General features: G+C 46.9%; 1 protein-coding gene across 1 annotated transcript; it reads left to right on the top strand.

The window, feature by feature from the left end:
* Positions 1–1186: 1186 nt before the first annotated feature.
* On the top strand, positions 1187–10779 carry LOC148523436 (uncharacterized). The gene is made up of 4 exons (XM_088473278.1): positions 1187–1368; positions 3696–3793; positions 8847–8941; positions 10433–10779. The coding sequence occupies exons 1-4, from the start codon at positions 1187–1189 to the stop codon at positions 10619–10621; spliced, it is 564 nt and encodes a 187-aa protein (XP_088329404.1). The 3' UTR covers positions 10622–10779.
* The last annotated feature ends 16039 nt before the right edge of the window (positions 10780–26818 follow it).

The raw sequence follows: 26818 nt of genomic DNA, 5'->3' as shown, positions 1-26818 counted from the left end.
CTCAAGTCATGTTTGAGACTGAAACAAAACACAGGGATCTATGTACTAAGTCTTGGGGGTAGATTTACTAAAGTGAAAGTTTTTAGAAGTGAGTTTTAGAAGAGATGTTGCCCATAGCAACCAATCAGATTCTAGCTATTAACTTCTAGAATCTAGAAGTTAATAGCTAGAATCTGATTGGTTGCTGTGGGCAACATCTCTTCTAAAACTCACTTCTAAAAACTCTCACTTTAGTAAATTCACCGCCTGGAGAGAGATCAAGTGGATGGAGATAAAGTACCTACCAATCAGCTCCTAACTGTCGTTTTTCAAATACAGCCTGTAAAGTGACAGGAGCTGATTGGTTTGTACTTTATCTTTCTCTGCTTTATATGTTTCCCCAAGGCTTAGTACATAGACCCCAAAGTTTGCAAACCCTCTATCTTGGTGTAACTTTAGCGTATGCGGCTTTCAGTGGTTGCCACAGTGATATTCTAAATGCACAAACACTGTGTAGCTGGATGTGATCTAGCGGCTGGGATTCCTAGTTATAGAATAAATATATTTGCAGAGACTAACCCAAATTGTGATGGGGATTTCACATTGACAGTAAAAAATACAAATAACTATGACCATTAGGGGTAAATTTACTAACGGTCTAATTTTGTTTGAATAAAAAATCGATCTAAATTGATCAACATCGATGATGATGATGTGTAACAGACACATTTTTTTTATATAGATTTTCAAGTGTCAGTAAATGTACTAGTACAAGTGTCAGTAAATGTGTGATTTAGACCCTGAAACACATTGAAGTTGATCGATTGAAAACGATTTATAATTGAATAAAATCGATTCAAATTTACCTTTATTAAATAAATTTACTCCTTAGCGCTAGATTGGTGCTATGGGCAATACCACTTTTTTGGGTAGTTATCTGGCGGAACAGTTTCTATAAATGGCCACCTTTTCCCTCAGTATAGTACATCGCCCGGCCCTGATTTACCTAGTAAGGAAAGGAAAGAGACAACAGTTAAAGTTGCCTGAAGGTGGAGATCCCCGTTGATGATCACGCAAACACACAGACAATAATTTGTGTAATGAATATATATATATATATATATATATATATACTGTGTATATATGTATATATATATATATATATACATATATATATAAATTACTCCTTTTTAAAGGGAAGGTCTTCATGGCCAGTTGGCAGGACTGCAGAGCGTGCCCCGGCCACAGGGGAGCGCTCCTTAAAGGTGGCTCTGATACCAACCCATTTTGTCTCAGCGCTGGTGGAACACTGCATGAAACTCTTGATGAGGAGGATGAAGAGAAGGATGTGCCCAGGGCGGCACTGGATTACATTCAGCAGCTGCACAGGTAGGTGGATAGAGACATTGGGCCTGATTCAGAGCCGTTCGCTATTTGTGGTCGTTCGTTCAAAAACAAGGGGTGGCTATTCAAATGATCCGTTCGCAAATTGCAGTCTGTTCCCACCTCTAAGTCTGAACAAGCGAGCAAAACATACGCTCGTTTATTTGATAAAAACGCCCCCTGGCCGCACGCACCATACGTCATGTCCGCTATTTATTAGATTAATCGAGTACATCGTACAGTGTATGAACTGCTCGCTATTCTGTGGTTGGTGTTTTCAACCGCTATTTTGCGAGCAGTTCTGAGTTAAAAAAAACCAAGTGACGTGGTCAATGACGCTGCTGTATTAATTATGCACTCCCTTAAAACGCCCGTTTTGACCTTTAAGCACGCCTGCGTCGGATCTCCACTCCCCGTTTTCAAGCACCTTCCCCTGTTACCACCCACATACGCCTCATTCTGTCACTCAAAATAGCAGGCCCTCGCTATATTGCGTACCAACGATTTTCGGCCGCACTGACTGGTTCGCGCATGCGTACTAAAAACCGTACGCATGTGCAGATGTGCGAACATCGCTCGGAACGAGCGTACTGCCGCTAGCGAGTGGCTCTGAATGAGGGCCATTGTCCCAGTTATAATAAGTGTGCAACGTTCTTAAAGGGAATATATAATCAGGGGCACGAAGACAGTGTGTGTATTGTGTGTACAGATTATCTGGGCTTCTCTAGAGACCCGAACCAGCCAGGGAGGGGGAGCAATGCCCCCTTCCCCCTCGATACCAGGTGTCGGCATGCACATTATTCATTGGACCAACATACTTTTCAATATGGTCTGCATTGTAAACTAACTGTCAAGCAATATGGTCTGCAATCTATACTAGCCATCGGGCAATATGGTCTGTATTGTATAGAAGCCACCAGGCAATATATTGTACTCTGTGTTGTGCACTAGCCACCAGACAATCTGCTATGTATTCTATACTATCCACCAGACAATCTGCTATGTATGGTATACTAGCCACTGGGCAATATGGTCTGTATTGTATAGAAGCCACCAGGCAATATGGTCTGTATTGTGCTCTAGCCACCAGACAATCTGCTATGTATGGTATACTAGCCTCCGGGCAATATGGTCTGTATTGTATAGAAGCCACCAGGCAATATAGTCTGTATTGTGCACTAGCCACCAGACAATCTGCTATGTATACTATAATAACCACCAGGCAATAGGGTCTGTATTGTGCTCTAGCCACCAGACAATCTGCTATGTATGGTATACTAGCCTCCGGGCAATATGGTCTGTATTGTATAGAAGCCACCAGGCAATATAGTCTGTATTGTGCACTAGCCACCAGACAATCTGCTATGTATACTATAATAACCACCAGGCAATAGGGTCTGTATTGTATAGAAGCCACCAGACATTATTGTCTGTATTGTGCTCTAGCCACCAAGCAATATGTTCTGTATTGGGGATGTAGTCATATTACTGGCGGCCGGGATGCCGGCCGTCGGAAGCCCGACATTGGAAGCCCAACCCGGGACTAAAGATAGGCGTCGAAATCCCAACAGCCGGCATCCCGAACAAAGGTAAGCGGGGCATCTTAGCTCTTAGCCGCGGGGGGGTCAGGTTTAGGCACCCCCGGTGGGGACTTAGGGTTAGGCAACCCCCGGGGAAGGTTAGGCTACGGGAAGGGGAGGTTAGCGTTAGGCTACGGGAAGGGGGGGTTAAGGTTAGGCACCACTGGGGGTGGGGGGGTTAGGGACCCTACCGGGAGGGTTAGGGAAGAGAGGGTTAGGGTTAGGCATCACTGGGGGGAGGTTAGGGTTAAGGCACCTCTAAGGGTGAGTTTGGGGGGGGGAGGGGTAGGGATAGCATACTTACCACCCCTATTGGGATCTTCATGTATCGGGATGCCTATGTCGGGATTTGATAGTATTCAGCCCCCAGTATTTCATACCCAACCCCTGTATTGTATACTAACCACCAGCCACTAGGTTCCGTATTATATAGAAGCCACCAGGAAATATAGTCTGTATTGTGCACTAGCCACCGGGCAATATGGTCTGTATTGTATACTAGCCACCGGGCAATATGGTCTGTATTGTATAGATGCCACCAGGCAATATAGTCTGTATTGTGCACTAACCACCCAGACAATATAGTCTGCATTGTGCACTAACAACCAGACAATCTGCTACGTATTCTATACTAACCACCAGGCAATAGGGTCTGTATTGTACACTGGACACAGGATGAGTTTTGAATAGTATCAGTGTTCTCATAAGTAATATAGGGTGGTGCACTGAGATACTCTCATTTTTCCTCCAAAGTGTTCTGGGTCAAGAAACAGCTGAATATTTTCTGAATCCCCCACCTATGGATTTTCACGTCAGCCCTTTCTTACAGGAAATCCTGGACGGGATGGAAGGTAAATGAACAGTCTCTTGTAAAGTGAAATCCTCGTTTGTGTGGGTTAACAATTAACTCTCAGCCCCATGGTGGCATGGAAACTGGCTAGTGGTAGAGAAGAACTCTAGACTGCACATATGAGTAACGAGTCGTCATACGGTACATACTTACCAACGTGTACAATCATTTCCAGGGGCAGTTGCATCTTCTCATGTCACACGGGAAACATTCACGGTAGGACTTGGAAGACTACAACATACTTCATTGTCATGAATTTAACTATAATTTGGCCTTTTACTTACTCCCTTCCAATAAATATTAACTTATCTGCAGGGGATAAAGTGGGCCGGAACGGGGTGGAACTGTGTGACAGATAATAGGGCTGATTCAGTATGGATCGCAATTGCAACCGCGTACGCCGAGCGGTCCATGGTGCATACTGCATCCGCCCATGATAGGATCGCGATCACGCATGCAAAAAGAAAGCCATTGCAGAGTGAGTGACGGGACGTCAGCGTTTAGGGGTGGTGACGGGGGAGTGGCCGGAGAAACGCAGGCGTGCCAGTTTGCTTCTACGCCGTTACATGGGCGTGCATAAATTGGCCACTGCGACGGCATACACAGCTTGAGTACTCACTGCGTGCGATGAGATTTGTCATTTCTGAGACAGGTCAGGGCTGCTGTAACTGTGCATGAGTGTCTGATGTTACCGATGTATACGCAGGACTGCGAGGTATTGCGGATATGACATAGCGGTAGTGGGAGTCTCTATGCTGGCTGTGCGATTGCAAACAGTACCATATTTTCTCAGCAAACATGCGTGCGATTACACAGCCGCAATAGTGATCCATGCTGAATCAGACCCAATATACAGTATTTTAATCTGAAGCTAGATCTGATAAACAGGGGCAGCCTTAGGGGGTATGTATTTTTGTCCACCTCCGGCCTGCCTGTTGGTTTAGTGGTGCAGCTGAGACATGGCCAAGGGCTGACTATGCTGGGACTTTGTGTCCGTATAAATCAGTACATGTCCGAACGGCCTTACTTACATTACAGGCAGCGCGGTGGTAAGGCGCCATCGCAGCGTTGCTCTGGATAGGAGCGGAGAATAGAGCAGGGGAACAACACACGAAACCACCGCAGGATACATGATAATTATTGAATTCACAATTGATCATATAAGCATATATAGATAAGGTTTATCTATGGTTCATAAAATGTGCACATAAAGTAATGTACAGTATAACTAAATATTATATTTAAAACTAAGGGCCTGATTCAGAGCCGGACGCAATTAGTGCTCGCTCGTCCAGAAAATAGGGGTAGCTATTCAAATGAACCGTTCGCTCTTTGCAGTCTGTTCACGCCTCTAGGTCACTCTGAACGAGCGAACAAAACATGCGATCGTAAGTTTGGAAAAAACGCCCCCTGGCCGCTCGCATCCTACATCATGTCCACTATTTATTAGATTAATCGAGTACATCGACCAGCGTATGAACTGCTCGCTATTCTTGTAGTTGGTTTTTGATACCACAATTTTGCAAGTAGTTCTGGCTATAAAATAACCCAGTGACGTGGGCAATGACGCTGCTGTATTAATTATGCACACCCTTAAAACGCCCGTTTTGACCTTTAAGCACGCCTGCGTTCTGATCTCCACTCCCCGTTTTCAAGCACCTTCCCCTGTTACCACCCACATACGCCTCCTCCTGTCACTCAAAATAGCAGTCATCGCTATTTAGCGAACAAACGATTTTCGGCCGCACATACTGGTTCGCGCATGCGTATTAAGATCCATACGCATGCGCAGTTGGGCAAACATCGCTCGGAGCGAACGAGCGGCCGCTTACGAGCGGCTCTGAATCAGGCCCTAAAACCATTGACCAAAATAAATAAATAAATGAGAACCATGAGCCTGACTGAGTGGTGGACGCAGGAGTGATCGGTACTGCCCTCTTCGGTGGCAGCAAAATGGAGTAGTTATGTAAATGAGGCAGGGGTGGTGTTTTTGAAATGAGACGCCCATCTGACCATTCCCAGATCTGCTGCATGTGTCTGAAGACCCAGCATCGCATCACCATCAGGAACATCGGACAGACCATCAAACATCTGTGTAAGGTTACTCAGAATGTCCACCGCATCTAAGCTGAGGAGGCCAGGGAATCTGCATCAGAGGATGCAGTCGCTGACTTTGGTACGCCTCAAAAACCTCTTATTATTTTGACATACATTTCATTGACTGATGTATGAGCCAGGAACTGCTTATTGGGTACCGGACTTTACAATTTCAATGTAATTTTTTTTTTATTCCCCTCCATTCACCCAGTTTGCATAAAGATCGCTAGCTCAGCCGGGAGCTACACGCACACAGGGGCTTATGTGATAGGGCGCGAGCTTGTGCTTCTCCGGGAATACATGCGAGTGATCCCATATTTTTAAAGTGCCAATCATTTAAAAGGCAAAACCTGCAGCAGCACGAGCTCACACCCCCAGCCAAGACCCCCAGCCTGATTCCATTAGGTAATCTTAAACAGTCTGCAGTTAGTAGCAACTCAATTGAATATTAGATTATAACCCTTATCTGTATTTTATCTGTTTTTTTGTATCTTTATTTAGTGCTAATTATTTGTAAAAAATGTTATATATTTATATATGGTTTTAATATACTTTCTATGATTCTGTGATTATTAAATGTTATATGAAAGTGTCTAAGAGGCCTATTCATCATCACAAAAACAGGTGAAAAAACACATTATCGGGCCATTCATCAAGAAGGTAAAGCAGGAGATATCACAGATAACCCCATACACTAGTATCACAGATATCTCCTACTTATCTTCCTCTTGTGGAATGGCCAGCTGTCCCCATACACTAGTATAACAGATATCTCCTGCTTACCTTCCTCTTGCGGAATGGCCCGCTGTCCTCATACACTAGTATCACAGATATCTCCTACTTACCTTCCTCTTGCGGAATGGCCCACTGTCCCCATACACTAGTATCACAGATATCTCCTACTTACCTTCCTCTTGCGGAATGGCCCGCTGTCCCTATACACTAGTATCACAGATATCTCCTACTTACCTTCCTCTTGCGGAATGGCCCGCTGTCCCTATACACTAGTATCACAGATATCTCCTACTTACCTTCCTCTTGCGGAATGGCCCGCTGTCCCCATACACTAGTATCACAGATATCTCCTACTTACCTTCCTCTTGCGGAATGGCCCGCTGTCCCTATACACTAGTATGGGGACAGAATTCATCAAGCTTGACTGCGGGAGCATTCGCCATCTTCAGATGGGAAGAAGGTCCGGGTTGCAATGAGGGATCCTTTCGGATCCCTCCGCCCCTGTCCAGCTCCTTACGCCGGACGTTGGGGCTCTTGTGCGCATGCGTGACCTGTGGGCCATGCATGCGCACTCCCGTCACTACTCCGACAGTGAAAAGATTCACTGCTCCGAAGCAATGATGAATTGCTCCGATAGCCACGGCGAGTCAGAATGTTAATTATCGGGAAGACTTTGTGCAGTCACGCTTCCTCTTTTTAGTAGAGATGTGCAGGTTCCGTTTTACTTGGTTCTTTTCGCCACATTAGCACACGTTCGGATATATCTAATTGGCTATCCGGCTCTCACATGTTTTGGATAACCAATAAGATAAATACGAACTAATCCGAACTTGCGCTAATGTGGTGAAAAGAACTGAGTAGAATCGAACCTGCACATCTCTAGTTTTTAGTCTTTGAATTATGCATCATCATGTGTCACTGCGATATGCAGCAATACATAAAGATACATACCACCAGGGGCGTATCTATAATGGGGGTGCAGGGTGTGCGCAGGGCCGGATTGAGGGCCACATGGGCCTGGAGCTGAAAATGACCAAGTGTCTGTTATGAGAAGCAGAGGAGGTGTGACCAGTGCTGTGAGGGTGTGGCCAGAGCCATGTGGGCGTGCACACCCCTATACCCAATGTTTCCCCAAATATGTAAAAGAAAAAAATGCTTAATTTTGTGAGGTAAATAGAAATACAATTTTACTACTTATGATTTATGGCTGACCGTGTGGAGAGCAGATGGTCAGTCAAAATCATGTTGTCATGACAATGGGCCTATTTTTATGTGGAGGCCTGGAGCTGTAGCTCCATCCGCCCCATTGTTAATCTGGCCCTGGGTGTGCGGGGAACACGGGCCCCTGGGTCCAGGGGGGCCCCGCACTGCACACCCTGCACCCATAGTATTACTTACCTCTCCGGAGTCCCACGTCGGCGCTGGCGTTCGGTGCTGTAAAACGACTGGAATATGGCCATGGCTGCCATTTTCCCATTGTTTGCGCATGCGCAGTATATGGAAAATGGCTGTCGTGGCCATTTTCCCGGTGATCTGTGCATAAACTATTGACTCTGGGCACACTCTAGTGCCCAGAGTCTATAACTCCGGCGCTGGCCGCGCACAGCTGAGTGCGCTGCCGACCGCTGGGCGGAGAGGAGGGGGCCCGTGTCGGAGACTGCACACGGGCCCCCTCCTCTCTAGAAACACCCCTGCATACCACTGCACACTCACCACCATTGGTAACTATATCCCTTAGTTACTAGAAGACTTAGGGGGAGATGTATCAAACCTATAGAGAGAGATAAAGTGGAGAGGTTGCCCATAGCAATCAATGCTCACTGATCCATTGCTCTCCAGCCAGCCCCGCAGTGTCTCTCCAGCTTCTGACCCCGAAACCCTCCGACTCCAGCCCACATACACTTACCTGCTTCTGAGTCTTCTGGCTGCTCCACTTCGCTGCGCAACTCCTCTGCCTTTCAGTGGTGTGGTACGGCTTGGCGCCATGACGTCACGCTCCGCGTCGCAAATCTCGTGCAGTAGATGTGATCACATGGTCACATAGTGCAGGTTCAGGAGGAAACACGTTTTGTTCCCAGTTAATGAGGAGTCACAGATAACCGCTCCACTGCTCTAATCTATTGTGTTATTAAACTGCTTTTTGGAATGACGTTGTCACTGGCAACACATCATGACATCATTACTCACCTTCCTCGCCGTTCTCTCCTTTATGGCTCCCGCAGATACCCTGGGGGCAGAAGAACTGTGGAGAATCCTGCAAGAGAAATCTAAGCAGAAACTAAAAGAAGTTTATGGTGATCTGTCCGGACAAGACAGGGTGAGTACAGAGATCCAGTCTGTCCCAGACATGATAAATCCAGTAAAGCTGGAAGCAACCATAATCTTAAAAAAAAAAAAGTCTTTAGAGTCTTTCAGTTGCCCCTAGCCCAATTTTACCTATAGGACTTTTACAGCACTCGGAATGGGTATGTAATACCGTATACTAACCCTCCTCCTTCTCCCCCTAACCCTCCCTTCTTGTAGCCTAACCCTCCCCACCCTGCATGCCTATCTTAAGTCCGGTGTCGGGCTTCCACCGCCAGGATTTAACCCGGCGGCATCCCCTCCACCGGTCTGCTAACTACATCCCCTAGATACCATATGGTAGGATTTACTGGGTGACAACAATATTATACATCACATTAACATGTGTCCTGTATTCTGCTTTAAAAAATATATAAAACTCTGCATTAGAAAGTAAAGAAGTTAATTGATCTTATGGACTAAACTTCTATTCCAATGTGAAAGAAAAACAAAAAGTGTTTGGTTGTAGTTTGTTTATGGTGCAGTATTTCCTGACAGCATTTAGCGGTCATGAGCTTTGAGACAGGAAAATGCCGCATACCCACCCGCCCCTGCCTTTTAACCTACTCCGGTTAGCCCTAGGTATGATCATCGGTAGGGTAATCATCGATGGTACCATTGGTGGCTAACTTAGATGGTATGAAACCATCGACGGGGAGCATCAATGGTTTCACCCACCGATGGTTATCTCTGCTCTCTGACTCAAGGGGCAGTGGATCACATAACTTAGGGGGCGGAGCTATGCTTTGTATCCTGACGCCAGGGAGAAAAAATAAACCATTGCCAGACTCTGTGCATTCGATGGGGGAAACCCATTAGTTCTCCCCCCATTGATGACAAAACCATCGTCCATTGGTGGTTAACCATCGATGGTTAACTATCGATGGTTGATGGCCATCCCTAGCTAGCCCACATCTTGTCTCACCCACTGTGCTGCCAATAGCCCCCCTTAGCCTACCATGTGGAAAAAGGGACCCCTGCCCATTATCCATTTAGTCTCACTGTGGCCCAGGCACTCACCACCTTCATCCTCATTTGTAGAGAAAGGAAAGTTTCTCTATACATAGAATTAACAAGTATCATCCTTACACGCTGTAACCAACGTACTGACAAGGAGGATTAGCGCAAAACAATACTGGTAATAAAATACAATGCAAAATTAAGTTACAAATGGTTTCATTCATTTTAATAATATTGGATTATTATTTATAATGGTGTATTTACAACACATTACAAAGTAATATAATAAGGAAACACTGATTAGGAACAAGTGCAGACATAAAAGAGAATATTTGAAAACAAAGTGGGGGGAGATGTATCAAAGCTTGGTGAGAGATGAAGTGTTTGAAAATGACAGTTAGGAGCTGATTGGTTGGTACTTTATCTTTCTCCAATTTATCTCTCTCCATGGTTTGATACATTTCCCCCAGTGTCACATATTAATTGCTTATGTTCTATTTTTAAGTTTAATATGGGCAGAGACTTTGCACAGCGGCCGGTGATGCAGAAGGTGTCCAGCAAGCGTAATAATCTCATCTACATCAAACAAATTCTGGAGACCCAACAACATCTAACCAACCTACTGCTGTCCGAGAATCCTTTGCCCGACGTGGATGACAGCCAGGGCATGGAGGGTCCCACCAGATATCTCTGACCGCCTAGAGGTCAATATCTGAACCAATAAAGGATTCTCAAGTAGCTAAATACTAGCTGCAAAGACTTCAGTTCATTCATGGGATGTTACAGGGGTTATTTCCTGACTGAAGTATATTCAAAGACCTACAAACAAACAAGGACTGAAGGTGTGATCTTATAAACTACAGAGAGTTTTTTTTAATAAAGACAAATAATATAAAATTATGCATTTAAGCCTGATGATACTTATAAGGTGATGTTATAACAGACAGGCATGACCTCATTGTGAAAAAGAGGGATAAGCAAGCATTATTTATTATCTATAATGTTAAAGAACCTTGCTCCTTCCGCAGCATAGATTTCAATCAGTGACTTCCCATTGCCCCCATTCCATACCTCTCCATTTTTGTGAGGTGGAGGTTAGGACAATTGAAAGTCCGGAGAGAGGGGGAGGGGGGGATCCAGTCTTACCGCTCTGCTCTCACGCCCCGAGAGTGCCATCCTTAGAATATTGGGAGGTATGATCAGGGATGAATGCCTATTCCCCCTCCTCACATCATGTCACTGCTCCTGTCACTTTGCTGCCCCGTCCTCACTAACACATCACTCATCTCCTGATATACTCTGTGCTACTGGGGGACACTGCTCCTCCCATTATATAACTCTCAGTCTGTGGCTTCTTGTTCCCTCTATTTCCCTCCTCACATCATGTCACTGCTCCTGTCACATGCAGCCCCGTCCTCACTAACACATCACTCATATCCCTGCTCCTTCCACTGTATAATTTTCTGTCTGTGGCTTCTTGCTCCCTCCATTCAACTCCTTTCATCTCATGGTATACCCTATGCTGCTGGGGGCACAAACAAAAAGTTGATGACGGGACTTTCTTTAGTAAATGCTTATACATCAAAGGGTAAGCACTGGTGATGGCCTGGGCCGCCATCAGGGGGGACTGCTGGGCCCATAGTCCCAGGCCCGGAGAGAGCAGGGGTTTGGATGGCAGTGGTGCAAAACTGCAGATATGCACCGCAGCCAGCCAGGGCGAAACAGCACCACCGCCGGTACTTCAAATATGGCACCGACCGCGAGCCAATGACAGCTTGCTGACCGGCAGCCAATCAGAAGCGGACGCTTCTGATTGGCTGCCGACCCGCGAGCTGTCATTGGCTCACGCCCGGTGCCATGTGGTGCATATCTGATTCTGCAGTTGTACACTGCTGCCGTCCGGGCCCCAGCTCTCTCCGGACCAGCTGAAGAAACCAGGAAGCCTGGTAAGTACATAGCCCCTGCCCTGTGCCCCTCCACCTAGTCCAGCCTTCCATGCCCTGTGCCTCCCCCCTACTCCAGCCAGCTTTCCCTGCCCTATGCCCCCCCCAGGTGGGCCCTGCCTATTTTATCAGTACCAGGCCCACAATTTCTGGTGGCAGCTCTGGTGATGACACTGCTATTGCCAGCGGTAATAGATTCCGCATAACTTTACATTTTGCAAGCCTATTTAACGAGTATCTCAGCAGTACTTACACCAACACAATACCTGTTCTGTTGATACTATTTCAAGATAGCAAAAGCAGATTGCAATTATTAAAACACAACTTTATTCTTTCTATAAAGTATTGTACAATAAATCTTGGCAGTCGGGGCTCTAATGATAAATGGGGCCCTGGATTCCTTTGATTATTATCAATGCATGTCTTGTAGATTGTGTAATATCTAAGAATGACCTGCAGGTGGCAACATAGTTAAGTCTATGACCAAAGAACATACTGTATTGCAGTAGTTCCCAAACTGTGCAGCGCGGCACCCTGGGGTGCCCCGGGACACTTGCAGGGGTGCCTCAGGTTGGTGGTCTAGCACCAAATCAAATTCTTTATGGTCAATGTAATGTAAATATGTGCCCAAACAGAAGCACAAACCTGTCCACCACTATATAACCAAACCTAAGGATGACAGGTCAGCACAATTTATGTCACTATATTTTATTCAGAATTTCTCAATAACAAACTTTTGGCTTAGGGGTGCCGTGAAAACAATTCTGATACTCTAGGGCGCCATGATTCACAAAAGTTTGGGAACCACTGCTGTATTGTATACAATTACAAACATCTTTTAGGGCTCCATTTACTAACGAAACATAACCCCTTTAACGCTCGCTAAAGGGGTTAAATACCTTTCTGCATTTAATAAACAGTGGTAATCTAAGATTACCGCTGTTTTCACAGCATCGCTCTCCCCATCTTTTAGATGGCGAGAGTGATGCGCTCCCCACTGCCGGCAATGGAGACCCGGCGGTGCCTTTCCGGCTTCAGCGAAGTCTTCCAGGCACTGCCGGGTCCCCGTGTCATGTACATGCGCAGACGGAGCGTCGCGCATGCGCATACACTGGAGCCCCGTTGCTGACAGCGTTAGGCTGCCAGCAGCCCAGCGGAGGACCTCGCTGAGGACGAGGACTTCGCGGGACCTCGCCGGAGGGGTAAGTATTAGTAGACACCAGTGGTATTTTAGTTCATTTATAAATGGGGCCCTTAGTCTCTCTGTTGTGACTGGGTGACTGCGATCCTGTGTAATCAGAGCACCCATTTATCATTTTCCATACTTTCTCCTCTCCCTTGTTCACTGAGCGTCCTTGGATATAAAACGTACCCAGGACGTGCCCAGACAGAGCCAGCCCCTCGTGCAACAACGTGAATCATTAGAAACATGTTTTCCTTACGTCTGGATATTGTCTACAAGTTCTGACAAACTAAGGAAAAAGAAAAACTAAACTTCAAAGCAGCTATAAAATAACTTTCACCAGAAAACCATAAGCTGTGGCTTTAACACTTATTTAAGAAATTGTAGTTGGAAACATGCGAATCATTCCTTATACTGTACGTGCTGGTAGGCCAACCATACATCCCAATCCGCTGTATTATAGTACATTAAGTACAGTCTAATATGTACAGTCATAGATGCAATGTGCACATATAGTACAGTCATACCTGCCGACTTTCTGGCTGCTCCTTCCGGGAGGGAGCAACATCACTTGAAGGCATGGTGGGGGCGGGGTCACGCAATCGCGGCAGTTTGGCCCCGCCCCCGCTATGCAATGCCGATAAAATAGGCATTGTGTAGCAGGGGGCGGGGCCAAAATGACGTGAATCGCATCACCGGCCCCCCTGCTGCGGGGGTTGCAGGGGTCATTGCGGGGGGGATAGGAGGGTTGGGCGGCAGCCGGGAGAATTGCCTGCCTTCCCGGGAGGTCGGGAGCGGCACATGATTTTCGGGAGGCTCCCGACCAAATCGGGAGGGTAGGCAAGTATGAGTACAGTATGGCTTAATACTAGAGTGCCCAATACTAACGACCCCGTTAGACCAGACTTGCCTACCCTCCTGATTCGGCCTGGAGCCTCCTGAAAATTGGTGAAACGCTCCCGACCGCTCGGAAGGCAGGCAAGCCTCTCCCGATTTGGTCGGGTGCCACTCCCGACCTCCCGGGAAGGCAGGCAAGTCTCCCGGCAGCTGCCGACCCCTCCTCCCCCCTCCCCCCGGAATTACAAGAAAATCCCCGGCTGCGGGGGGCCTGTGACGCGATTCACACCGAATCGCTTCATTTTGGCCCCGCCCCCTTGCTTCACAATGCCAGGATTATCAGCATTGTGTAGCGGGGGCAAAATTATGTGATCACGTGGCCACGCCCCCAGTTCCACCCACAAGCGCCGGCCATGCCCCCCCGGTTTTGCCAAAGGGGCAACCAGGATATCGGCATGTCAGCATAGGTAGAACGATCAGGCCCCTTAAAACACGCTTTATGAAGCATCGAAATATCAGAAGCACAGCATATCGCGACATTTCTGCGATGCAGATAATACTGACCCTGCTTGTCTCAGAGTTGTTGGCCTGGAGACTATTCCCCCCTATATGAGAGGAGGGGACACAGGGGCGTATCTATAATGGGTGCATGGTGTTCAGGGGGGCCAACACCGCACACCCTGCACCCATACTTCCAAATACTTACCTCTATGATGTCCCACATCGGCTGGAGAGGGGCTACACAAAACACCTGAAAAGTGTCCGCAGCGCCATTTTCCCGGTGTACTGCGTATTTGCAGTAGACTCCGGGCACAGACTAGTTCCTGGAGTCTACTGAACGTATCAGTATGCCGCGGCCGCTGGAGATAGAGGAGGGGGCTCCTGATGGTGAGTGAACACGGGCCCCCTACTCAATACTAAATACGAGCCTGAGGGGATAGGGTCAAAAGATTGTGCAAACAGGAAGTAATGTGGATGTTCAGGATGAGCTCACTCCATCCAGAGGGATTAAATGAAACTATAGAACTTAGGGGCTGATTCAGACCCGCTCGCGAGCGCAGGACGCTCGCAAGTGGGTCGGTGGTGCCGAATTGCGCATGCGCACGACGGAGGGAGCTCCGTCGTGCGCATGCGCGAGACCCGAGTAACGACGGCCAAGCCATCGTTATGGTTCTCGCACCAAAGGGGGCGTGCTGTCGATGGTGAGTGACAGCACGCCCCCTTTGGTGGGCGTGCCGGGGGTGTGGCTGCCAGACGGAGGCGTTCCCATGGGAACGCCTACCGTCTGAGTCCGGCCCCACTGACATCAGTAGTGATGTCAGTGGGAGTGATTTTGGCTCTGATAGAGCCAAAATCACTTCAGGGCTTGCGGTCACCGAGACCCTACTGCAGGGTCTCGTCGCAAGCCTGATGGTCGCAATGGTCTTGACCATCGCGACCATCATCATGGACGCGCAGCTATGCGAGCGTCCATGAGGCCGCTCCATTTTCAGGGAGGAGGGCCCTGATTCAGAGCGAGCGCTCTGGTCAGAGGGTCCGGCTCTGAATCAGGCCCTTAATTCTATCATTTAAGACATAATTTCTGTGCTCTACCCAGACTTTTTGGTGCCCTGTGCCAGAGAGAGCATTGGCGCCCCCCCACCCATTTTTTAAATAGGGACATAAGATAGTGCGCCTGAAAACGGCCATGGCCTCGTGGGGAAGGGCCAGAGAAGAGATAGGAGAGACCAGGAGCCTTTAGGGATAATAGAAGAGGAAGCTACAAGTGAGAATGATAATAAACAGGAAAACTGACAGGTCCAAACAGCGCCCCCTGCCCTGAGGTGCCTTGTGCCATGGCACTGTTTGCACCACCTTAGTTACGGCCCTGCCTCTACACCCTCATTGGGATTCACTTATCTGACTAAATAATATTGTGGAAATTTATAAGATTTTAGGCATAAATTCCTCCATTGGGGGATGGATTGTGCGCTCCATCCTTTATAGGGATTTACATTTTTGAAGTAAGCATATTAATTTAATACACATTATATTTTTGGTCACCCTCTCATTCTCTTGTTGTAATAAATATAGGAGCTCATTCAGACCCGATCGCTAAACAGCGGCCGCTCGTTTGCAAAAGGGGCCGGGTATGCAAATCAAGCGTCGCACTTTGCGGTGTAAGGACGCCCTCTATGTCCTAGAAAGCGATGGGAGTGAATGTACGCCGGACTATAAAACCACCCACCTGTCACTCGCTGCACACGTCATCTCCAGGAAGTGTGTATTTAATCCTGAACATCGAGAGCCATCGGAGCTGCTCGCAGCACTTGTGATAGACCCTACCCTCCCGCAAGCACTGCGAGCAGTTCAGGCTAAAAAACAACCAAGTGACGTGTTCAATGACGCTACTTTGCTAATAATGCACACCCATTAAACTCCGTTCTGACGGCCAGACACGCCTGCGTTCGCACATCCACACCCCCCTTCATAAGCACCTCCCTCTTATCACCACCCGCAAACGGCGCTATCTGTCACTCAAAGTAGCGGCCAGTCTGTGTGCAACGAGTGCTCGATTCCCGAACGCTAGGACTGGCTTGCGCACGCGCATTGTGAACCATACGCATGCACAGATGTGCGATTATCGGCAACATTTTAACAAAAGAATTGATACTTTTAATTGTTATTTCATTGCATGCTTGCTTCAGTATACAGTATACGTATTCAGTATACAGTATATATTTTTGAATTCATACAATACTTAATGCTGTGAGCTCTTTTATCTGCTGAAATATGATTCGTAAGAATCTTTTCTAAGGGGCTCACATCCCCCTTCACAGCAGCAGGACAGTATTGGCCCAGCGCCTTAAAGAGGGTTTATTTATTTAGTGTCTGTGAAAGTGCATGTGTATGCTTAACCGCTGACATAAAACGCTATACTCGGATGGCGAAACTGCGCCCGCCATGGGTCTGGTGCAAGGTCCAATGATATGACCAGCGGTGGCATCTAAACACATACCAATTGGTATTTCAGGGTCTACGGGCACTGACAGTCCTTGCACCAGGGGCGTATCTATAATGGGTGCACCCATATTATCTAATACATACCACTCCGAGGTCCCACGTCAGGTGTCTCAGCTTTGCACAAAATGCCGGAAAATGGCCGCCGCGCCGATTTTTCCGGAGTTTTGCGCACGCGCAGTGAGGAGATCGCTGGGAAAATGGCGGCCGTGCCATTTTCCCAGCAACCTGCGCATGCGCAGTAGACTCTAGGCACAGATTACTACCCAGAGTCAACTGATGCTGCGGCCGCCGGGGAGAGAGGAGAGGGTCCCCGGAAGTGGAATGCACATGGGCCCCCTCCTCTCTTAATACACTCCTGGCTTGCACATACGGATGCAGACAACGAAAGCGCTTAGTAGCATAAAGGCGCAGACAGGCGACCGGCATTAGACGAGAACGCTTCTGCAGCTACCGCTGAATCAGCCCCAATGTGTGTAGTGTGTATAATTATTATTATTATTATTTATTAACAGTTTCTTATATAGCGCAGCAAATTCCGTTGCGCTTTACAATTTTAATCAACATTAACATTATACTTGGTTGTAAAAGACATACATACATACATACATACATACATACATACATACATACATACAAGCTTAGGGGTAAATTTACTAAAGTGAGAGTTTTTAGAAGCGAGTTTTAAAAGTGATGTTGCCCATAGCAACCAATCAGATTCTACTTAACATTTAACTAGCATCTTCTAGAAGATAATAGCTAGAATCTAATTGGTTGATATGGGCAACATCACTTTTAAAACTCACTTCTAAAAACTCTCAAAAATGTACCCCTTACAATCTATAGGTGTTGATACACAAAGATAGGCACGGCCGGTGCAAGGTTTCCGGGCGCCCTAGGCAACATTTCACCAACCGCCCCTGCTCGCTCCAATTCATAATATGCCACGCATCAGTCTCCCCAGTTAAATAACATGCTACACAGCAGTGTCCCAAATTCATAATATACTCTATAGAATATTACACACAGCAGAGCACCAAAATCATAATGTACCTCATAACACTGCCGCAAATTCATTATATGTCACTCAGCCATGAATTATGCCATTCCTTTGTGGACTCAGCAGCGCCCTCCAGTGGCCGGCGCCCTTAGGCGGCTGCCTAAGGTTGCCTAATGGTAGCACCGGCCCTGAGGATAGGTGCTACATATTGCAAATTGGTCCAGCTCAATTGCAGATGTTCTTGGTGGGCTGTATAATCCAATCACACTGGAAAGTTGCCCTAGGGTTAGGAGGATGTTAAATTGAAGAAAGAGAAGATATGAATGGTGGTTACTATAAGAAGAGAGTATTAGATAGGGAGCTATAAAAGGTTAGGTGGGCGGTCCTGGAATCTGATAAGCTTGTCTGAAGAGGTGAGTTTTCAGAGAACGCCTGAATGTTTGGAAACTAGTGGAAAGTCTTATTGTGCGTGGGAGGGCATTCCACAGGGTGGATGCAGCCCGAAATAAGTCCTGTAACCGTGCATGGGAGCAAGTAATGAGCGGGGATGAGAGACGCAGATCTTGTGCAGAGCGGAGATGTCGGGATGGAAGATATTTTGAGATAAGTGAAGAGATGTATGTTGGTGTGGTTTGGTTAATAGTTTTATGTGTGAGTGTAAGTATTTTAAATTGAATACGGTAGAAGACCGGCAGCCAATGGAGGGACTGACAGAGTGGATCAGCAGACACTTTTGGTGAGAAAGATCAACCTCGCAGCTGCATTCAAAATGGATTGTAGTGGGGAGAGCCTGTTTTTGGGAAGACCAATAAGGAGACTATTGCAATAGTCAATGTGGGAAATGATGAGTGCGTGTATTACAGTTTTTGCAGTGTCTTGCGTAAGATATGGTCGAAATTTGGCTATGTTTCTTAGATGTATGTAACAGGATTTAGAGACAGATTGAATGTGGGGAACAAAAGACAGTTCAGAGTCAAGGATGACACCTAGGTAGCGAGCTTGTGGGGTGGGGTTGATTGTCGAGTTGTCAACAGTAATAGAGATATCAGGTTGGTAACTACTATTGGCCGGTGGAAATATAATTAATTCTGTTTTGGATATATTAAGTTTGAGGTCGCGAGATGACATCCAAGATGAAGTGGCAGAGAGACATTCAGTGACACGGACCAGTACAGATGGTGATAAATCTGGGGAGGATAGGTAAATTTCAGTATCGTCTGCGTACAGATCAGACTGAAAACCAAAAGAGCTGATTAGTTTGCCAAGAGAGGTGGTATAGATTGAGAAAAGCAGAGGACCTAATACTGAGCCTTGTGGTACTCCAACTGATAGAGGTAGCGAAGTGGAGGTAGAATCAGAAAAGCGAACAGTGAAAGACCGATTAGACAGGTAGGATGAGAACGAAGAAAGGGCTGTGTCTTGAAGACCTATGGATTGTAGTGTTTGTATGAGAAGAGAGTGGTCAACAGTGTCAAAAGAATTAGAAGTGAGTAATGGCCTTTAGCCTTGGCAGTGACCAGATCATTTACTACCTTAGTCAGTGCTGACTCAGTGGAGTGTTGGGAAGAAAAGCCTGACTGAAGTGGGTCCAATAAGTTGTGGGTGTTGAGAAAGTGTGTGAGGCGAGTGTAGGCAAGTCTTTCCAGTAGCTTGGAGGGGCAAGGTAGCTGGGAGATAGGACGGTAATTTGAGAGAGAGTTAGCAGTGGCAAACGCAGGATTTGCAGAGGGGTGTTTCCAAAGGCTTAATTTTAGAGTGAGTGTGGCCTGTCAATGAAGAGGGCAGAATTAGTACCTAACCAGCTTTAATAAGCGTCATACAAAGTCTATTGTGTGTATTAATTCCAGCATTTACAGGACCAGTGATCACAGTAAGCCAAGGGATGCACCAGTAGGCCATCCTGTCTGAGATGAACGTATTTATTTTAGATGTGGTCACCATTCCAGACTATTGGAGCAAGTCCGGGAGTCTGGAGGAGCAGCAGAAGAACCTAGCACTGCCCTGGACATACTGTATATGTACATATTGGGCTCTATAGCAGTGCATCTCTAACAGTGCATGCTTTCCAGATCTTCTAGTTGGTGCACAGGTTATTTATTACTGGCTGATACATGTTAAAAGATCCACAGGTGGTGCTAATTATTTCATTTGTGATACTGAGAAAAACATGCAGCACTATTATATTACTATTTCTATTGTGGTCATGGTGTGGGCTGGGGAGGGGGGTTTCCAGGCAGACGGAAACCCCCCTGCGTTTGCCTATGGTTAGGGTCAGAATTTAGTTTTTTCAAAATGGGACATCCTTGAACAGGGATGGAAAGATATTAGTAGAGAAAGACAGATTACAGATTTTAGTTAAGTGTGGAATGAACACAGGAGACAGAGCTTTACTGATTTGTGAGGGTATAGGATCAAGAGGAGAGGTAGTAGAGTAGGATGATGAGAAGAGTGTAGATATTATAATGGTATAATGGAATATGCAGCACGACACTCAGAGTCGTCTGGCATAAAGGACATACTGTCTTTCTGCTCTCTCCTCAGCATAAAGAACGCATAAAACCCCTGAGCAATATACTTAATGTAAGCAAGGTATTAGCTCAAAGGTGACAGATACTCCCTAAGAAGAAGTCCGGCGAAACTTTTTTTATTCTAAGAAATCAAACCCCCCTCTCCCCAGGTTGCAGAACCGTGAGTTTCCCATGTCTCAGCACCCAGCTAATTCCCAGTTAACGTAGTTATTCAGTGCAAGCAGCGGTCATTTATCCTGGGCTGACAGCATGGGGAGCTTTGGCCAAATACAGTGCTCAATGTAAATGTATAGAACAAGCTGAGTCAGCTGCAGCCCCCCAGTCCGTCCCGCCAGCTTTATTGGTACATTTACATTAGGAGACATATTCATTTAGACCTCAGACAAAGTGTCTATAACTGGTGCCAGCAGACAGGGATGAGCATTTTAGGAACTGCAGAGGTGCAGGTAATGGCAGTCTGGTCCCTATGAATTTATTTAATGAACCATATTGTTAAATGGTATCCTTTAGGGGTCTATTCATGATGTTAATTATCAGAGTCCAAACGGACCCTGATCATTAACATTCTAACTTGCCACGGATGCCGAAGCAATTCATCATTGCTTCTGCGCTGAGACAGCTGATCCAAAAATCAGCTGTCCCCACAAGCGTCTTCACTGCTCCTTTCACCTACAGGTCACGCATGCGCACAGGAGCCCCGATGGCCGGCGGAAGAAGCCAGACAGGGGCGGAGGGATCCGATAGGGAAGAAGCAGGGAGCCAAAATCACTCCCACTGACATCACTAGTGATGTCAGTGGGCCGGCTTCTGACGGTAGGCGTTCCCTTAGGAACGCCCCCGTCAGGGAGGCACGCCCACCAAAGGGGCCCACCAATCAACATCAACATCGACAGCACACCCCCTTTGATCAGACACAACGAGCGAAGGAAAGTCCTTCGCTCGTCGCGTCTGGCGCATGCGCACGACGGAGCTCCCTCCGTCTTGCGCATGCTCATTGCAGAACTTCGACCCGCTTGCGAGCGGACAGCCGCTCGCGAGTGGGTCTGAATCAGGGCCTTTGGACACAGTGGAGCAATTTTCTTTTTACTGCGCATGCGTCTGAGTTGCACCACGCATGTATTCCGATTTTGTTCATATGAGGTCGCAGTAGTAATTTCAGACATACGCATGGAGAAATGTACAGGTATTGGGTGTACCAAGGTAGTGACTGGGAGGAGGCTATGCAGACGCACAATCTATAGCCTTATGGTTGTGTTATGAGCGCGTCGCTGATGTATAGCCTGACGGATAGCGTTCCAAAGAATTAGGGATGACCATCGACCATCGAGTAGTGTGTAGTGTGTAGCAAGATACACGTATGTGTTGGCACCGTGGGAACAGCGCGTAGCGTGCAATGAGATTCATGAAGTATATTGCAATAACCCTGGAGCTCAAAACAGAGAGCAAGCATTTGAGAGTATACCGCCCCCCCCCAGATGTTAAAGGCAAACATGTAGAATTGGTGCAATGAAATACCCTGGCGCAGAGTCTAAGACCCCCACTAGACATCCCCAGGAATCCCTGCAAAAGGATATGGACTTTACTCATTAAAGGCCCAGGTCGTGGCTCACTGTAGTTGTTCCCACCGTGAAAGCAACAGAGTACTTAGCTGGTATGAGGATTCTGCCTGGAAACACAGCAGATTGAAATGCTGGTATGGATGAGCTGCTGTGGAGGAAACCGAATGCCGTAGATTAAACAACACTGGAAGCAAGCTCTACTGCTACTGGAGAGTATAGTTCTGGAGCGGGAGCACCTATGTAGATTACAATCAATACTCAGGGACGGGAAGAGTGTACTGAACAGGTTCGTAAACTGGCTGATTGATGGGTAATTTTCCGCATGAGTCATCAGTGCTGGAGGTTAGCGGTAACACCTGAGAGAGGAGTTATGTCATCTCTGTTCAGGATTCTATTTGGAAAGGTCAGCAATCAGTGGCCTGCTGAGTGTTGAAGGCAGACCAGTGGCATCCATGACTGCTAGTACTGACAGGAGCGTACATGTACTGTATTTCAGAAGATGCTTCTGCGTGTATAAACCAGTCATGTATCGATTCAGCCATCTTGTTATATTTATTTATGACCTATTTCATCATTATTTGATTTACAGAACTGTCAATGGTGTAACACAATTTTTGCTATACAATCTCTCCATATCTTCGTTCACACTGACACATGCCACACACACTCACATCTCCCAATGAGTTTGCGAAATGGGAAAGGAAGCGCGCATACTTGTACCATAGCAGAGTGGCTCTGAATGGAAGGAATGGACATGTCAAAGGTCAGTTAGGGAGTGCCGCCTCACCCATGGATGTGCCTAGTGCTTCTGCAGTGGTAAGTCTTCCCTAACGCCTACCGTAAAATAACTTTCACTTAGCTGCACATGCCAGTGGCAGGTACGTGAGGAACCCACTTACTACGGTGAGTGGGGCACACTTCCCAATAGTCTTTGCTGCTTTACAAGAGGTGTGACACAGTGGTGCATCTCAAATGGGTGCAGGGAGTGCATTGCACGTGGGCCCGTGGGTCCAAGGAGACTGCACTCCTTGCACCTATTTCAGTAACTTATCTCCTGCCTGTCCCACGCCGTTATTTCATTGATTTGCAAATATGGCGCCAGTGCATATGCAGGAGACTCTGGCACGGTGTATGACTACTTTTGAGGTGTTGTACATGTGTCGGCGCCATTTTGTTTCCAGATTGAAGGGGGCCCACGCACATCTGCACACGGACTCCTTCCAGTCTTAAAAACGCGCCTGGTGAGGTACAAGTCCGCAACTCCATATACTAAGCTGTACCCACAACAGCTGATACATCCAAAGTGAACAATTAAAAGACTTTTGTGCACATCGGATAATTGTTGCCCCTCTTTATAGTCCAAGCTCCTCCCACAAGTTTTGTTACTCAGCCAAGTAGAGGACCTGATACAATATTGCCTAATGTCTATGGTGAGCGGCAACTAACAAAAACAAAGTTATTCAAAAACAAAGGCAAATTAAGAGGAAGAGCGACTTCCAAAGCTTGGCGTCTTAGCAACTAAAATAGACTGAAAGGAGCAATAGGAATTATTCTGATGCCTGAGGAGGTTTGAAAGAAGTTTGTAGCACGTTCCGCTGCCCTGAACACATTTCCATCATAAAGAGCGTTAGATAATTCCATGAAACATGTATGCAACTTATCACAGGCAGTGCACGCAGCCCTCCGACAGATGTTGGTACAAGTCTGTGAATATGTGTTTATTTTGCACTATGTACTCATTGCATTCCATTACACACATACTGTATGGGCTCCAACCCTCCCTCAGCCTTTCACGGGCTGCACAAAGGAAAATCCACCTCCTACCAATTTACTAAGAGTTTGCCTGTGAACCGTCCCTAAGTTGAGATCCTGTTAACCCAACTTGTGCTGCAGAGTCCTGTTTTATGCTTTACCTCCCATCCAAACAAGGAATATGTCATTTCCACTGGAAAGATAGGGAGGGTAATGTATGTAAAGGCACAGCCGTTTCTTTCTGCTGTTTTCTGCTGTTACTTCTGTATTGTTTCTTTTCTTTTTATGGACACTTAGATATAGAAACACAGAATGTATTGTGCAGGACGGCATCAATTGTGAGAACAGATTGTGGGGAAGATGTACTAAGCCTTGGAAAGAGATAAAGTGGATGGAGATGATGTATATCAACCAATCAGCTACTATTATTATTATTGCTTATTTATATGGCGCCACAAGTGTTCTGCAGCGCCTTACACAGTACATAAACAAATAAGTGACCAGTAACTTACAGCACAATACAATACAATGCAGGACAAGGACATGGATAATATACATTGCCACATTAGTGACCATAACACCCAAATAGCAAAAGCAGAAGCAACCAAGTGTTAGGTGCCCTAGTGGAGAGTAAGGAGTAGATGAAATTAAGTAAAGAGAAGCACAAGAGGGTAGAGGGCCCTGCTCATAAGAGCTTACATTCTAAAGGGGAGGGGCAGACAAATAGGTGTGACACAGATGGGGTAGACAAGGAGGAAGGAGCATGTAGCAGGGAGTTAGAATGATAGCTGGAAGGCTTTGATGAAGTAGTGGGTCTTGAGAACCCATTTGAATGATTGTAGAGAGGTAGAGAGTCTGATTGGGGAGAGGGGGAGAGTTCCAAAGGTGGGGAGCAGCACGGGCAAAATCTTGGAGGCGGGAGTGGGAGGAAGTAATCAGTTGGCATGAAAGGCGGCATGCATTTGTTAAACGAGGAGGGCGGCCAGACGAGTGAAGGGAGATGAGGTCAGAGATGTAAATGGGAGAGGAATGGGTGAGGGCTTTGTAAGCGAGTGTGAGAACCTTGAATTGGATTCCGAAGGGGAAGGGGAACCAGTGGAGGGCTTGTAGGAGAGGACAGGCAGATGTAGAGCGTTTGGAGGGGAAGATGAGCTGAGCAGCAGCATTGAGGACAGACTGGAGAGGAGAGAGATGGGAGTCAGGGAGGCCAGATAGGAGGTTACAGTAGTCCAGTCTGGGATTGACCAGTGAGTGTATGAGGGTTTTAGTAGCATCCTGGGTGAGAAAGGGTCTGATCTTAGAAATATTCCTGAGATGGAAACGACAGGACTGCGAGAGGTTCTGGATATGTGGTTTGAAGGAGAAGGAGGAGTCCAGGATGACTCCAAGACAGCGCACTTTGGGGCTAGATGAGATAGTTATGCCATCTATTGATAAAGAAAGAGTGAGAAGTGAGGTTATGTGGGAGGGTGGGTAGATGATCAACTCAGTCTTAGACATATTAAGTTTAAGAAATCACTGAGACATGCAGGAAGAGATAGCAGAGAGACAGTTGGAGATACGAGTGAGGAGAGAGGGGGAGAGGTCAGGGGAGGAAAGGTAGATCTGAGTATTATCAGCATAGAGATGATATTGGAAGTCAAAAGAGCTGATGAGTTCACCTATAGAGGACGTATAGAGGGAGAATAGGAGAGGTCTAAGAACAGAATATTAGGGAACACCTACTGTAAGAGGCTGTGGGGGGGAAGAAGAGTCATGAGAGGAGACAGAGAAGGATCGGTCAGAGAGGTAGGAGGACAGCCAGGAGAGGGCAGTGTCACGTAGACCAAGGGAGTGAAGGATTTGCAGCAGGAGAGGGTGGTCAACAGTGTTGAAAGCAGCAGAGAGGTCGAGGACAATGAGTAGAGAGTAGAGGGCCTTGGATTTGGCAGCAAGGAGGTCATTACTGACTTTTGTGGGGACAGTTTCAGTGAAGTGAACGGAAGCCAGACTGAAAAGTCAAGGAGGGAGTGGGAGGAAAGAAAGGCGGTAATGCGGTTGTAAACAAGGAGTTTGGAGGCAAAAAGGAGGAGCGAGATGGGTCGGTAGTTGGCAAGAGTGTTAGGATCCAGGGTAGGTTTATTAAGAATGGAGGAGACAAGGGCATGTTTGAATGCAGAAGGGTCAGTGCCAGATGAGAGGGAGAGATTATGGAGGTGGGCAAGATGGGAACAGGCACAAGGAGAGAGGTAGCGGCGGAGACGTGAAGGGATAGAGTCAAGGGGGAGGTGGAAGGGGGGGACAAATGGATGAGGGCCTAGATATCCTCTCCAGATACAGGAGAGAAGGATGTCAGAGTTGGTAAAATGGATGGGGAGGGGTGATCCGGGAAAGGGGGTTGGAGTGCTGAGGGTTTGGTGCGACATGTTGTCCTGACTTATGGAATTAATTTTAGATGTAAAGTAGGTGGAAAAGTCAAGGGCAGTGGAGGGAGTTGAAGGTGGTGAAGAGACGCTGGGGATTAGAGGACTGGGAGGAGATGGGGTTTTTGAAATATGACTGGGAGGGTAAGCTTTAGACAACACGGAGGGGTTAGAGTTAGGCTTTGAGGGGGTGGGGTTAGGATTAGGCACTAATGGGGAGGGGTAGGGTGTGGGTGGGGAAGGTTATGAATCTACGATTATGGTGCAAGAAGGGAGAAGGGTTAACATACTTACCCTACCCATCGGGATTCCCAGCATCGGGATGCCGCTGTCAGCATTTTGACAGCAGTCATCCCGACTACCAGGATTTTACACCCATCCCACGGGTGAGAAGTGAGTCAAGCAGGGAGGAAAAAGAAATGGTGTCGATAGCCTCAATGTTACGCTTAGTGATGGTGACCTTAGGAGGTAGAGGAGGGGAAGGGGAGAGGGATAAGTTAAAAGATAGAAGGTGATGGTCAGAGAGGGGGATGGGGAATTGGAGTAATCAGAAATATCACAACGGTGAGTGAAACTAACTTACAAGCTGTTTGAAAATTGACAGTTAGGAGCTAGTTGGTTGGTACTTTATCTCCGTCCACTTTCTCTCTCCCCAAGGCTTGATACATATATCCCTATATTTGCTCC

This window comes from Taudactylus pleione, unplaced genomic scaffold, assembly GCF_031769625.1.
Source record: "Taudactylus pleione unplaced genomic scaffold, aTauple2 ptg000133l, whole genome shotgun sequence".
Taxonomy (NCBI): domain Eukaryota; kingdom Metazoa; phylum Chordata; class Amphibia; order Anura; family Myobatrachidae; genus Taudactylus; species Taudactylus pleione.
This window is presented reverse-complemented; position numbering and strand designations above follow the sequence as displayed.